Source organism: Chroicocephalus ridibundus, chromosome 11, assembly GCF_963924245.1.
Source record: "Chroicocephalus ridibundus chromosome 11, bChrRid1.1, whole genome shotgun sequence".
NCBI lineage: Eukaryota > Metazoa > Chordata > Aves > Charadriiformes > Laridae > Chroicocephalus > Chroicocephalus ridibundus.
This window is the reverse complement of record NC_086294.1, coordinates 13,216,820-13,233,112: the sequence shown is the minus strand read 5'-3', so window position 1 is coordinate 13,233,112 and position 16,293 is coordinate 13,216,820. Positions and strand designations below refer to the sequence as shown.

General features: G+C 44.6%; 1 protein-coding gene across 6 annotated transcripts in view; it reads right to left on the bottom strand.

The window, feature by feature from the left end:
- The window catches only part of AFF4 (ALF transcription elongation factor 4), a 54,488-nt gene extending 38,854 nt beyond the window's left edge, over positions 1-15,634 (bottom strand). For 4 of the 6 annotated variants that reach the window (XM_063349550.1, XM_063349546.1, XM_063349547.1 and 1 more), the window contains exon 1: positions 15,411-15,634. Coding sequence is in view for 3 of the 6 variants with exons in the window: in XM_063349546.1 (XP_063205616.1) it covers positions 15,411-15,454 (44 nt within the window). In the remaining 3 variants the exon portion in view is untranslated. Of the gene's footprint in view, positions 1-15,195 lie in introns of all 6 variants that reach the window. The other 2 variants (XM_063349548.1, XM_063349549.1) reach the window with 1 other exon arrangement.
- Positions 15,635-16,293: the final 659 nt, after the last annotated feature.

Sequence of the window (16,293 nt, the reverse complement as noted above, 5' to 3'; positions counted from 1 at the left end):
CAGAAACCAGGTATGGGATTTCTGGACCACATTTTCGGTTTAAAAAAAACAACCAACACACCCACATTGGCAGAGTTTTACTGGCAACACCATTAAAGGAAAGAGGACCTTGGCCAATCCCTGGGTAGAGGCGTAGGACTAGCAGCCTACTTCTCGCCCTTCTTGAACCACATCAGGCATGCAAGAGCCTTGCACAAGTTCACCAGCAGCACCGCTCCATCTTCCCAGACACCATAAGGCAAAACCATCAAAGGTGAAGGTCTGCCCGAGGAACTCTCCACACATAGCCCATCAAAAAGTGATCCAAACCCACCACTTCTCAACCAGGCATTAGTGGATCTTCAAAGCATGTTTACAACACCTTGACTTCCTTCAAGACCTCCTCATTTAACTCAAGGGCTTTCTTCTATCTGAATTGCTTTCATAAGCAAGAGAAAATCAAACAGTTCATTTATCCAGTGCTGGTTAATTGGCTTTGATGAAACACAAATTTTGTTTGACAACATTTGGCCATGAATGATAAACAGTCTTCAGACAGAACACACAATATCTAGCACTTCGTGCAGGGCACACCCAGCTGCATGAAGCACAGACAACTCAAACAAATTTATTTAAAAAAAAAAAGAGGAAAAAAAAAGCTGGAAATCTTGCTTGTAATAAGGAATAATATGTTTTCATAAGGCATTTAAAAATACCAGAAACTGCCTAAATGCTGCATCCAGCTCCATCCCAAAGATACCTGGTATTTATTTCAAATATTTTTCTTACTTGTACCATGACTAGCAAGGAGTATCTAAGGAGCTGGCATGGCATGCTTCTCCCAAAACTCATGCATTGAGTATGGTATCGCTACTAATCCTGTCACTAAAATCATGTACACAATCCTGAAATGCTACTCTGACAGTTTTTAATACAAATACACTCACTTAGGAGCTATTAAGAAAGGGAGAAATTAAAAAATAACTGCCCTCCAAGAACAAAATTAACAAACACCCACCAACACACAAAAGAGGAACATGACCTGGTGTCACCAAGAACTATTGAATACTTATCACATAAAAGTGAACGTGTGGTCTTAACATCTAGCTTTCTATGTTATGGTAAAGAAAAAAAATGTAGAAACAATAAAACGTTTCCTACTAAAATGACACAGCTTTGCACAAGAGAGCACAAACAGTACACTTCTACGGGTAAAGTTTAAAGGATAATCACAATGTTGCAAATACAGAAGCACTATAATCATCAAAGCTGTCCTATTAGAGTTTTCTAACACTGAAATAAGGAACAAAACTAAGAACAAGAGCTTACAGAGAATTCAAATAATATTCATATGTGTCAAGAAAGAGGAAAAAAACAACTTTTCAAAAGGACGAAGTATTCCATTTCATTTCTCCCCCGCGCCCCTCTGACACAGCGGCTGCCGTTTTCCATCAGCTCTGGTTAATGCTGCAGAGGGATCCTGTGCCAAGGGAGGGGTGTTTGGTTTGGGGGGGGCTCCAACTCCAAACGGTTCTGCTCCACCGAAGAAAAAGTGGTGATAGCAGCAGTACGCTTAAATTGTAACTCGGTGTCAATCAACTCGCTGCTGGGCACGCTCACACCGTAAGATTGCATATGTGAACGTAAGAAAGCTTAAACCATAATCTCATTCAGATATGTGGATGAGAATCAACTGTTACATAGCTCCAGCTCTAGAAGAGAGCTGCTACCCCTCTTTCCGGGGTTTCATCAGAGGGTCCGAGCTACCGGTAAAACGATACAAATACAAACCAGTGATTCACCATTAATATAAATCTAAGTGTTTCTTGTTTCTGTAATATAAACATAAATGTTCCTATTCCACCTTTCATGTCAGGGATCCCTTCTGCACATTCAACAGGGAGATCATAAAGTACTGTAAGAGCTGGACGTCGACACCTTTGTACGCATTGCAAGGGTGGGAGAGCTTCAGAAAAATAAATAAATTTAAAAAAAGTCAGTTGGCCTAGGTCAGGTTAATGTTTGATGAGAACTAGCAGGGAGGGCAGAGCGAGCAGTTTGCTGTAGGCACTTCTGCTTCCTACTCAGCTCCGAAATACCACAGAAATCCCCAAGAAAGCTCTATACGCCTGGACTTGTCACTGCTTCTCAGGCAAACGAACACAAATCCCTCACCACCGTTAGTCGAGGAAAATTTCACAGTACTTTTTGTAAGAGTACGCTGTTAATTCCAGTGTCGTCAAGTGATGATACAAGTAATTACGTCCTGCTCTTCAGTTTTACCTGCCAGATTTCCCCTTTGCTCCCCAAAGCTGTATCAGGCTACCCATGTACAGGCCCGCCGGCATCTTCTGCTTGAGAAGCCACCACACTGCAATGATGGATTTAAGAATTATAGTGGTGATTTGTAACTCAACACTAACTACTGAAGAAGGACTTGGGAATCTTTTACAACTAAAGAGGCTCTATAACCGTAACGTCTCATTAAACAAGTTCAAATGAGAAATGAGTATAGATGAGTATATTATTCATCACACACGAGAGTCAGCACACCGAGGCAAGGACTGCATTTTGACTAAGGAAACAGTTAACACCCAGCAACTGGATTTTACAAGTCAAATTAAGGAGGTACTGTCTAACTTCAGCTGCAATACAGCTCATTTAAAACCAAGTTTTAAGTCCATTTCTAAAACATACTGCTAAAATAGCTGAAAATTGTTTACATCCAGGAAGAATTTGCAAGACTGGTTTGATGTAATTTACTCAAGGGATCTTAGGAGATCCAAAACTATCCGTCCTTTAAAATATCACAGTATTTTTGTGCAAAAGTATTCCAGGGTAGCAAAGACGTCTGGTTCCGCCCTCCCTGTTATTGACCTCACACAGAAACAAAGTTCCCAGCTTTTTCTCTTCGCAGCGAGCAGAGCTGCTCACAGGACACCATCTGCAGTCCCTCCTTTTTGTCCTGTCTCTTCAGAAACGGTAGAGGATCAGGGAAGCCGAGGATCGACAGCACCGTCCCTGCTCTCTCCCCCTCTCTGGGCAGATGCAGAGGAAGATTCGCTCCTCCACTGGCCGTCCCTCTGCCATAAAGCAAAGGCACACGTGGAGGGCACAGATCCCAGGGGATGACCCAGCAGTGGTGTTACTGACTCTCAAAGGAAAAGAGTATTCCTAAAATTGAACACTGTGATACAACAAAGCCAGAATCTACTAAAATTGTAATTTTCTGCATCAATCGCAACATTAAGTCAGATAAAAAAGAGGAGCCACAATGTACTCGTTATCAATAACGGAGCCTGAGCCAGAAGAGTAAAGCTCATTTCTGTTATTAACCCAAGCAGAATTTCAGTGTTGCCTTCCCAAATTTTTGCATTTCTGTTTCATCTTGCAATACCAAAACTACTCTCAGGAATACAAGGCTTTCTTAAACAAGACAATGATACTCTTTTTAATACCATCTGAAGCTCGAGCCCTGACCTCCTCCAGTTCAGAAGACAACAAACCCCGAAGCACTGGAGAGCAGGCTGAACTCAACAGAGCCCTGTCATCCGCTGGGAACACAATTTTGTTTCTTGCGCAAATCTCAACTCAGCAAACTTCAGTCCAATTCAATCTAACACAATGACGTCCTCCTCCAGTTCTCCATCGCTGGTAGATGCTATAATTTGCACAGTGCAAAGATGGAGCATCATGAACACAAAATTTTTTACATGCAACCTTTTCATGTCCACACAGGCAAACCAAAGCATATTCTAATACTGTTTCCCAACAATATTCTGCAGTTTAATTGGGCAGAAACTTAATAACCGAATTCCTGTGCCTACATGTTCATCTGTTTAAACTTTGAAGCCAAAACAATTGGTGTTTAAATTTTATTAAGCAATAGTTATTCAGACATCCAACATTAATCTGGCTATTATAGTTCTGACTTCCTCACATTAATTTACTTTCATAAAAGACATCATTACATTCGAGTGTTATGAACTCTATGGCATTAGGATTAAGAAAGTATTCACTTCACAGAAATTCTCTGATAAATATGCTCTGTATAAGATTTGAAACAGTAGATGATGTTTTAATGAGGTGCCATCTAAACCAAAAGAGTGAAAAGGCAAAAGATCACGTTCGTTTCAAGGTTCACTACCTTCTCCCACCTTAACAGCACTACGGAAAAAGCGAGGAGAGAAAAAGTTTGTCACATACTTTACCCAGGTTTAACTGCCATTTCCTCCAGCCTTATTGAAAGATCATCTGTCTGCACTGTCTCACAAGACATTTATCTTGCCCTTCCTATCATAACCAAGGTTCACGTGTTCTGCTGCATAACATACTAAAACGAGCATCAGGCTTTGAGATAATAACTTCAGCCACTGTATAAAACCACTTAGGTCTTTTGTAACTGTTCACAGGAGTAAGGTCTCTTCCACACGACAACACTATAAAAATACCGATAGCATCTCTGCCTCTTCCCCTTGCTACTTCAAACACGGCTTATTTTCTAAACACAACTTTTATTTGATGCATCTTCACAACTCAAGTATCAATAATAAAATATTTTGGGGCTGTTACTACATCCTGTGCCCAGCTCTACTTGGTACTTGAAGCAAAAGGCAATTTTTAGCATTTGAGAGGACAGTCTGGGTGTGGTTCTGAGTCCCCGGTTTAGGGCGGACGCCCCGCGCAGCCCCCACCCCACACCGCTCTCCTGGGCGCGCTGGCGCAGGCGGCTACTGGAGCTGGTCCAGCCCAATTAGGGAAAATGGGGAAATCTGTGCAAGTTCAAAATAGGTACTTTGAGGTCAGAGTTATTTTTAAACTCAGGTAAGTTTGAACGCTCCATTGCCTCCAAAACAGTCATACCAGCATTAGAGAGCAGGAATAAGTAATCTATTTAAAACAAAGTAACAACAAAAAACCCTAACAAAGAAAATCCTCCCCCAAATCCACGTAAGTCTCATTGAATTACTGCCTGTGTTTTTTTGCATCGCAGTGTCACAGGTGGACTCTCTCTGCAACAGCTGACAAGGTTACGGCTGATGAAAGAAGAGCAGAAGGACGCTGGGGAGCAGGTTGGCGGCCCAGCCAGCATTAAAAACTTCACTATTTTGTGATTTCAGTCTCTTCAGAAACATGGGAAATCACTCGAGGTAGGCTACAGCAAGACTGGGTAGCACAACGTGAATTCTGTTTCCAGACTGTTAGCAGAACAGCCAAAGGGGGTGGAGGGGAAGCAGCAAAAGGCAGCCAGGTTCACTCATGTCGGCATGTAAATACCTTTTCAGAAGGGATGGCTTGAACTCACATGGCACCAACGGGCCCGTTCGCAGTTACGGTATTTCCAGGATCGCTTTGCATTTTGAAAACTGGAAGGGTTCAACAGACTTCTTAAAATCCACAATTTTGAGTACCAGAAAAGAGAGAATTTTAACTCTGATTCCCAGTTTTCAACCCTAACTCGTACGCAAAACGTTTACCGAACTCATCATCATTCGCTGCCTGTCTAAAAACTGCTGCTAACACGTGAATGACATGACAGCTCTGAGACCTGGGATACTTTCTGATAACTTAAAACTTTCTTTTAAAATTGAAATACACTAAGATGATGAAAGTGCATATTAGTTAAACTTTGAAAAAACCCACTAGAAGAGTATTTAAGATTTGCAGACAAAGCAAAAAAAAAAAAATTCAAAGCAAGAGGAAGGGACCAGAACTATCTACAGAGGGAAGCTGAAATTCACCAGGAAAGCCACAGCTTTGATGTGCAATGCTTCCAAACAAACAATGGTTAAAAAAGTTGGAAAGTTTTAATCTTTCATCCTATTTATTAAATGCCACCTGTATTTTATAATCCCTGTAAGTAGACTGAGAAAAATATTAACATTTCAGCAGCCACGAGTACCAAGACATTTAGTATAGTATCTATTACTTCAGGAAAACAGCTGACAGACGTTAACTAAGCTATAGAAGACCCTTATAATAAAGTAACATTAGCTTTTTTTCCCCTAATGACTTGAGGTTGTGGGTTCCCCCTCTGCCTCCCCCCCCCCGCAAAGTCCTTAGACCTTTTTCTCCCTTTTTTGGATGTGGCCTTAAAACAGAAGTCATGCTGTTCACAGGTCTATCAGATTTAAGCACCAAAAAGAGACCCAGCTACCCAGGACAGAACATGCCCCATGCCGCTCCCTGTGGACAGGGACCCCGTGTCCCCATCAGGGCAACCCGGAATGCCACGGCACCTTCATGGCCATCCCCACAGAGCACCAGCACTGCTCGGGGGCAACCCACGCTCAGCCCCGGACTGCCCAGGTACACCAGGGATGTGATCATTATGAACAACAGTAATTATGAAGTATCTTCCGCAGAAGATCACAGAAAGGTTAGAGTTGGAAGGGACCGTAAAGACCATCCAGTGCCACCCCCTGCCCTGGGCAGGGACACCTCCCACCACACCAGGTTGCTCCAAGCCCCGTCCAACCTGGCCTTGAACCCCTCCAGGGATGGGGCAGCCACAGCTTCTCTGGGCAACCTGGGCCAGGGGCTCACCACCCTCACAGCAAACAATTTCTTCCTGAGATCTCAAGTAAATCTCCCCTCTTTCAGTTTAAAACCGTTCCCCCTCCTCCTATGGCTCCCCTCCCTGATCCAGAGTCCCTCCCCAGCTCTCCTGGAGCCCCTTGAGGGACTGGAAGGGGCTCCAAGGTCTCCCCGGAGCCTTCTCTTCTCCAGGCTGAACCCCCCCAGCTCTCTCAGCCTGTCCTCACAGCAGAGGGGCTCCAGCCCTCCCAGCATCTCCGGGGCCTCCTCTGGCCCCGCTCCAACAGCTCCGTGTCCTTCTGCTGTTGGTGCCCCAGAGCTGGAGGCAGCACTGCAGGGGGGTCTCCCCAGAGCGGAGCAGAGGGGCAGAATCCCCCCCTCGCCCTGCTGCCCACACTGCTGGGGATGCAGCCCAGGCTGCGGGGGGTTTCTGGGCTGCCAGCGCATGTTGCTGGCTCGTGTTGAGCTTCTCATCCACCAACACCCCCAAGTCCTTCTCCTCAGGGCTGCTCTCCAGCCTTTCTCCACCCAACCTGGACTTGTGCTTATATCTAAAGTTATCTAAACAGTTTTTGGTCTGGGCAGACCAAGAACTTAACTTCTGCATTTGATAAACTAGTAAATACGTTGTGCAAGCTGGTTTTGAACTGCTGCTCCTAACGGATTTTTAACTGTAATCTAAAAGACTTGACAGAGATGAAACTGCGAAACATAGAACCATAACAAAACATATAATTCAAAATCAGTGAGACTCACTGAATCTTGCCACTACAGAAAGAAGTCAAGCTTTTTCTTGTATGAAGTTAAAGAAAAACACAAGCAACCATGCAAAAGCCTTGTCAAATTTCAGTTGAATTTCAAAACACTTGATGCAATAGCCCAGTTCAGTTCACACAGAGACTTCCAGCACCTCAGTTTGTTACAAAGCTTAAACCTTATAATGTCTCTGTTAACAGATAAAACCGCTTTCAACTGCTACAGAAATTATATGGCAAGAAATGCTTCTTGTTGTTAAAGTTTCCATGCCTATGGTGGACAAATAGCTTCAATTAAACTGTTTTGCTGCCTTTCTTAGGCACCTGGCATGGACGGCAACTCCTCATTGTTGGCTGAATTAACTGAATTCTATTATGTACAAGATTAATTTTTTAAAGGTATGATTCACTATTTACTTATGCATAATAATTTAAAAAATATTAAGCTGTATAATAGATTAAAATAAATTGTATAAATACAAAGTACACTCCTGCTAGCAAGAAATCACCCCATTATACCAGCCAATGAGATCCAAATTTTGTACTCATCTTCTCTTAAATAGAAACCAAGATTAAACCACACCCACTTCTGACCATCTTTAGTTTTCAAGTCTGTCAGTAAATCATGACTGAATGTATTTAACATTCCTCTGAATAAACACACGCTGGCGCGCACCGGGACAGAGAGCAGGAGGAGAGTCCGGCAGCAAGTCCCTGCACTCAGCAGCGTCCCCCACGCTGTTTCTCTGCGGGGCAGAGCACACGGGAATTGGATTTATCAAAAAAACTCACCCTAACAAACAACAAAAGTCATCACAAACTGCTTAGGCCAGTTAGGTACATGAAGAGGACACCATGAAAACATCTTTAAACATCAATTCAGCATGGATCTTGCTTCACGTGGCCATAAAAGAATGCAACTTTTTCTTAAAAAGGAGAAAACTGGAGACAAATGAAGAAAGAAAAGTCCTTTTTTAGGAGATTATTAGTGATTAACAAATTTAAGCTCAAGACTCCTTGTTAAAATTCTCCCCTAGTAAAACATATTTCTGGTAATTACTGGCTAAGAATGTGTCACAATACAAACTTCTTACTTGTTTTTTTTCCTCATTAAATATAATTGGTGCAGATATTTCAGCAGAAGTAATCATTGGTCCAGGAAAAACCTTTTCACCCTTTATCTTTCAAAGGCTATCTACGCCAGTTTTCACTGTCTCAGATCAACATTCTAATAAGATGCTCATTTATCCTAGCAGCGTCATAAGGACAAAATTAAACACAGCGGTTCCAAAATTTCACGGGTGAATTTAAGCCAATGCCCCCATCAGGGAGAGTGGCCGTGCTGCTTCCACCCACAGCCCGCGCACACACAGACCACATGCCAACGGGAAGGTTTAAGGGTAAATCTCAGACAAACAGCAAACCCCACCACCACCAGCCACCTGTCCACCCAAATATACAAAAACCTACTCAAAACACACAAACAAAACTCTCAGTAAGCTCTTTTCTGTACAGGACCGCCCAGCACATCAAAAAAAAAACGACACAAGATTGTCCATTTTATCTCATCTCGGACAATCTTTATGCCTCAAGGGCCTTGAAATTACAAGAATAAAATAGTACTAAGACTTCTTCATAAAATCAAGCATTTTTCAATCCCAGCAACTTCCATTAGGTTACTATTCTTATTTATGTCAAAAAAACAGTACAACTCCCTAAATTAACTTTACAACATTTTCCTCCATTAAGTCCTTTAACCCATTTCTCCATATTCAATTTTTCCAAAATTTTCATCTTAATGGCTCAATTTTTCAGATTTGGACTTTGACCAAGCAATTTTTTTAATTACCTTTAAATAAGGAAATGCTTATGGTAATAGTAATGGAACACTGGAAAATGAGATTGGCACATTTCTGATTTTTTTTTCCAGAAACTCTGGTTATTCCTCTGCCCACAAAATACATAACACACAAAAACTAAGTTCCCATTTTGATGTGGCTTTTTTGGTTTGCTATAACCCTCCCCTATAGGAAAAATACTCCCTTAGCTGCTCTGCAGCCAAACTATACAAAGAGAATTGTGGACTCTTATCTCCTCATCCTACTCGCTTTAATGATTTGTGCACATCAAAGCCTGATTAAAACCATTTAAGTACTTCCATCACTGAAATCTCTTTAACGTCTTTTGGAACTTAAATTAAATACAGGAACATAAAAAATACACGTGAATGTACAAAGTGTAGAATTATGATCAGCTATTGATCTTTCATAGTAATGTTAGCACAGGTGGGGACATACATGGGGACATACAGGAAGTCCACATTCAGTATTTTTAAGCATAATTTATGTATAAATATTGCAGACAACCAATATAAATATTAAATATTCATTTAAAAACAGACACTTGCAACAGGATCACACTAACACTAACAAAAGTGCATTCTATGTTTCTGACTGCTCTACACAGAAAAAAAGGGCCGAAGAGAAGTGTCTGCTCGGGTAAATAAAGCTATCACAACTTGTTTCCAGATTTTCTGATGCTGGAGGAGGTTACACTAACATTGCCTTATATGGCCTCGGGGTGGCTGTACATTTATCTATGAGTTTGTGTCTATCTATGGGTAGGTGCCTCCTACCTCGGGATCTATACGGTGTATGCAGCCAGAAGAGCAACAAAACATCTGCTCTGTGCTCCTCGTATTTATTTGGTTTCTGTATCTGAAACACAATTCCATTTCTCCCATCTCTGCCTGATCACAGATCGCGACGCGACTCTCAAAGTAAAGATTCATATGAACCTGCTACGCTTCGGTGGAAAAGCTGGAAAGAGAGATTATTCAATGGTGTGCAATTTCAGCAGGAACCAAAACTGTTGAGGAAAGTATCTAATAGGCAGCAATTTACCTTGATGAAATCTTGGAATCTGAGCTAAGGACAAGTTTAAACAATTTTTCCTGCCTGAAAAGTACTTTTTAACTTGTCACTGGTTAGAAACACTATTTTCCCAATGCTTAGTTCTAAAATTTAAACATAAAGTTACTTTTTCCTTAAAACTGGAAAAATATATGTAAATAAAGGTATCTGTGACCCAACTCTAGTGAGATACCAAGTACTCACCCCTGTTGCCAGATTAGAGAGTTACAGCATACCAAAACCTCCTCATTTTAACACCACGTACAGTAAAAGGTAAATTTTTAAAAGCACTAAGTTTAGGGATCCATTTTGGTTTGACAAATTCTCCAACAGCCTTCCCAGCCCCAGCAGAGCCACCCTCCAGAGCTTCAGGAGGAGCACACCTATTTCCAGCACTCCCTTCTGCCCCTCCATGAATAAGCCACTAAACTTAAAAGCTGAGGAAAGTTTTGCATCCAGTCCAAAAGCATCTTAAAGTGACTCTTGGAAACTGCGGACAAAGGGGGAAACGTCAATCCTTCGCAGGAAAATAACCCCAGTGCTAACACTGAAGAGAACCGCACCGTTATTCCGGCCTCTTGTCTACTACAGCTCGTCTTTACGCCCCCAGTGTTATACTGGGAATAAACAGCAAGAGACTGGTGTGAGGCTGGAGAGGAGGACACCTATCCATGGGGAGAGTCTTGGAATGATAAAACAGTCTGTCCTGAAAAACATCATCATGACAGGACTACAATATTAGTAAAAGTACACTATATGTGTTTAAGTATAAAACATAGAAAGTGAGTAAATGATCAATAGGTGTCATGACATGAATAAAAACGATGATAAAGTGTAATAAAGAGAGATGAATAAAAGGGTGCTACGAGCTGCCTAGTGAGGTAGTGTTGGGACTGGGTTCTATAGCTCAATAGAAAGAAGTGCAGGAAAACCTTTCTTAATGAGCTGTTAACAGAAGAAAATTAGTTCAAGACTTCAGGGCAAGAACTTCTCTTATTCAATGTTTGTAGAGTACTGAGCACAAAGAGATTTTTTTTTTTTCCTTTTTTTCCTGTCCGTACCTGGCGCTACTGCCAGTTAATAAACTGGGTTTTACATTCATCAGCAAGAATTAATGAATCAAGTAAGAACAAGAGACATGACAACGTGAAGAACTACAAGCTTGGGGAGAAAATATAGTTCACTACATTAGGGAAAAAAAGAGGTTTGAAACACAAAATTGGAGAAAGAAACTTGGAAAACAGCAAGAATTTGAGAGCCTGGGGAGATGGCTGACACCGAGTGCATGAGGCAAACAATATCACAGCTACGGGGAAAATGGAATTTTGGACGGCACGTATGAAGCTGGCACAGAACCAGCCAAGGAAGGAAGCCGTGCAAGGCTGCAGCTCTGCGCTGTGCTACCTCTACACCATCACATCTTCATTTCAGAGAGCACTGGTACGGTTATTCGACATGGGAAATTTTAATTCAACAGGAATACGTACATCTAGTTCAAGTATCTGAAAAGAATAAATCTGGATTCCCATAAGAGACAAATACAGACTAAGACATCAGTACTACTTTAAAAATTCAGGCTTACTAAACTTAAGAGAAAAGCTTTATACGAGGAAAGAGCACGAGCCTGTACAGCTGTATTTCCTATGCAGTGACAGAGCCCCTGTCATTTCCCAAGCTGGAGAGCATCCTGTTAGTCATTAGTAACTGCAGAGAAGGAACAATCCTGCAAGAGAAGAGTATTTGCCAGATATGTTCTTTCATCTTTAGCTTTGCAATTCTATGAACCTGATTTCTTATTTTAACACAGTTAGCAATATATTTTACATACATCTAACCCTTCTCTATCTAAATGTAATCTGTTAAAAGTTTCCTGACTCATTTCCAGACGGTCCCTCTTCATCCTACGGCCTCTCCATCTCCTCACCATTTGGAGCGTTCTTTTCTCACTGCTTAGCGAAAATGACATCAACATCGCTTCTTTCTTGATACAAACTCCAAGAGAGACATTAAAATCAAGTGACAAGACAAGTGGACTCAAGTTCAGTTATTTCTTAGCCTCTATTGAAGGTAACTGTGAGACTACAGTAAGATGAGAGAAAGGAAACATGCCTGTAGAACAAACCACATGTGAGTAACAATCTGAAATTATGTGGCCGAGAACAATTACTGCAGCAGAAAGGAAACCTCAAAGTCACTAAAATCCCAAGACTATACTTACATCCTCAGACAGGCAGACCCCCAAAACGACACTGTGCGACTAACTTTCCTCCAAGTTCTACATACACACTCCTGCTGGTAGAGGCAGCTTCTTGAAAGATGCTCATACTCTTTCCATGTGCCCAAGAAGGGCAAAATCTGCCTATCGGATAGGGGCTGATTTCATGTCTCAACTCAAGATTCAGCCTCAGACACGGGTATCACCAAGGGTTAATGTTTCTACCCTCAACACTGCAGATTTCTGTTAATCTGGAGAAAAAAGTGTAGTAATGACTAAAAAACTCACAAAACAAGAGGATGAGCAGGAAGGGAGGCATCAGAAGCAGTTATGGTAACCCTCGTAAGCACTGAAAATACCAGGGGGGTGACAAGGGGACAGCAGTTTCACCATCACTTGGCCACAGAGTCCCCTGTCTGCTTCACGAGATGCTGTGAACTGCATGAACTGCTCTAAGTCAGTAACACACAACTCATGTACGTCTTTAGTCACATCCGACATCCAGGGGCACCCTCAGTGGAAAACAAAGTGCAGCGGAACATCCTTGCCAGCAGCTGTGAGCTAGAAAAGGAAGAAGGAACTAGTGCGTGTGTGCCAACTTATTACCCATCAACTGTGAAGTCAGGACAGATTTCTGCTGCAACTAGTTATCTACAAAACCTGCAGAACACAAAGTGTATGGCTTTTGCAGATAAAAGTATGCAGCTTCTTCTCATTAAACAGCTGGTTCATAACATGCAAAAGCATCTGTATATCGCAGCTTACTAAAAATACAACCTAGAAGTAATATTTCACTGAAGTTTTATCATGCTTTCTCAAGTTCAGATCATTATAACTGGGAAGAATGCAAACCACACAAATACGAACTATTTTTTTTTTGCTTGCTGTGTGCCTTCTTGCACAAAAACCTATTCCAGGTATTCGGCCTCGCTCTCTCAATGTTTGAGACACCGGAGAAAAGTCAGAAAATGAGAAGTGCAGAGATGTTTGAAGGAAATATTACGGACCTGAAACTGGTTTTGAGACTGGAATTGAAATTTACTGTTTTCTTCCATGACTTTTAAAACTGTTCAAAAGAGGAGAGTTTGAACAAAGCTGCAAATACACTGCATAGCAGTGAGGAGAGCATAAAAATTAACATTGATACACTAATAAAGCCAAGATATTAATAATGCCAAAGGGTAAAATTTTCTTTGTTGTTACAGACCAACAAGAACTGCATGATTACCATTATGAGCCATTGTATAACTCCAATACAATACCCCTATACAGTCTCTATGCGACTAAGACTGTATATATCACACCTTGCTGAGGTGGACGACACAACACTAGCACTGTGAGTTTAATAATGTTTCTCTCATTAGAGTAGATAACGAAATGACAAATCAAGCCTAGAACCACTCCTCCAAAGCACTTGACCAGAGCCTATTTCGCAATAACACCCCCGGGCTGCAAAGCACTGTGTTCCAGTGACTTAAGAGGAGTATTCAGAAGTTTTAAAGAAATGCAAGGAACTAGAAATATACCCAGAAGTTCAGTAATCAGAAGGGAGCTGGCAACAAGGTGACAAACAAAAGCATAGACTGCAGCAGAAGTTGTTAATTTCAAAGACTACTGATGCTGAGTAAGTGCCTGTTCAGCTCACAGAGGCAAGTGGGAGGTCTGACTGACATCAGTGGAAACATGGGAACATTTAAAACTGTCAGACTCTTCATAAGTAAATGATCAAACAAGGCCATAATAAGCCGAGGAGATGGGCTTGTGAAATAGAAGGGCCCACACCTGCTAAGCAGAGCTCGCTTTTTGTTAGAATATCATCTTTTCGGGCCATATTTGAGATACAGGTATAAGCACTCTCCGTTTTTCCCCCCAAATGCAGTTAACCACTTTCTCATTTCAAGGAGTAAATGAAAGACACAGCAACTGAAACTACCAATATCCATATTACAACTCTCAACACTTCCTTGCTTTGTTTCGTTCATTGGGAAAAAAAAAAAGAAAGAAAAAAGAAAACACTTGTTGGCCCAGGCTCCAGAAACGTTAAGCGATCGCTCTTTTGATTACACAGTACAGCACAATCCTCATCAGGGATGACGCTTTATGTAAGGACTATCCAGTCACTGGCCAGGAGGATGTGACTGTGTCAGTAACCCCCTGAGCCTCCCTTCTCCTCACCTTCGGCAGCACCTCCATGAAGCCGTTCCCCAGGACCCCGCAGCCCCCCACCCTGCCCACTCCATCCCAGAGCGGCTCAGGGCCTCAAACGCAGAGAGCAAAGGGGAAGGAACAAAGCCTTGACGTCAATTACTGGAACAGGATTAAACCCAACGGCCGAGAGAGGGGACTGCATCGCCCCACCAGCCCCCACATCCCCCCTAAACAGACAGTTTAAGGGGGGCCACCCAGGCTTTGCTCTCTAGGACGAGAGGGGGAGCGGTGCCCGGCACCGGCCCCGCCGGCTGTGGGACCCCTCTCGCCGTGTCACTCCCCCAGGAGGTGAGCGGGGACAGGCGGCGCTCCCGCGGTTCGAAGCGGCAGAGATGCGCCATGGAACGGGCGATTCTAACCGCCGGGAACGGCAGCCCTGCGGGGCGGGGGGGGCCGGGCCCCCCGCAGGTAACGCCGGCACGGAGAGCCGGGACGGGGCAGCTCCCCCAGAAGCGAGCGCGGGGGAGCGGAGCGGGACCCGACGGTGGCCGCTCCCGGGACCCTGCGGTGATGTCGGCGTCGGCGGGAGGGCCTGTCCCCCTGCCCCGCGGCCGGCCCCGGCGCCTCCCCACCCCCGGCTGCGTCTCACCTCCGTTCACCGCTCCGCTAGGCCCGGACCATTTCCTGGCTGCCGCCACCGGCCCGCCGGGCGGGGAGGAGTGGGGGGGGGGCGGGCGAAGAGGCCCGAGGGAGCGGGGGCGCCGCGGCCGAGTCACCGACCGCCCGGGGAGCGCGGGGGCAGGCCTAGCCCCCAGCGGGGGGACGAGGCTCGGGGGCGGGGGGGGGGGGGGGGGAGCGGCTCACTGGCGGGAGGCGACGACGGCTCCCCAGGGGTCCCGGCGCTCCATCGCGGGCCGGGGCCGGGCTGTCGGCGAGGCGAGGTCGGGGAGGGCCGGCGACGTCGGCCTGGGCAGCCCGCGGCCCCTCGCCCGGCTCCGGCCTCCCTCCCTCCCTCCGCCCGCAGCCGGGCACTCGCGCTTCCCGGCAGCCCCCGCGCCGCCGCAGCCCCGCCGCCGCTCACGTGACCCGCCGACGAGGGGACGCCGCGAGCACGTGACCCCGCCGGGCGGGGAGGGAGGGGCGCGGCTCGGCCCGCGTCACGTGGTAGGGCTGCGCGCGCTCCGCCCCCTGGCGGCGGCGCGCGGGGTCACGTGCTCGCCAATATTTAAATTTCAATATTGGACTTCGGAACAAACACCCCTTTGTAACTGCTCTGAGACGGGGCGTAAAGTCATCGCCGGTAATTACCCGCAGATCGGTCGGTGACAGGCCCGTTGGCCGCGTGCTGGGGCACGCAAGGGCAGCAGTTAATTTTTCTAAATAATTATTTCAGAAATTTCTCCAGAATCCTCCCAGCGCCCCCCGGGCAGGCCCCGCGGGGCAGCGCCGCTCCCGAGCCGCTCCGACGCCTTTGTGCAACTCCCTGCTCTGCCGGAGAACTCCGGTTTTCATCTCAGCGGAGCATCGCGACGCTCATTTTTGACCAAAACCAGCAGATCTGACCTAAACCGGGCGGCAGAGCTCGGACTGAACCCGAGCTGCCCCAGGGACAGCCCCCTTACGCCGGCAGGGTTACCGCAGCTTCCAGAATTGGCATTTAAAATAATGTCCAGAAGAGGCTATTTTTGAAAACCCTACAACTATCATGTATAAACATTTGGCATTTAAACAAAAACTACTTCCTCCA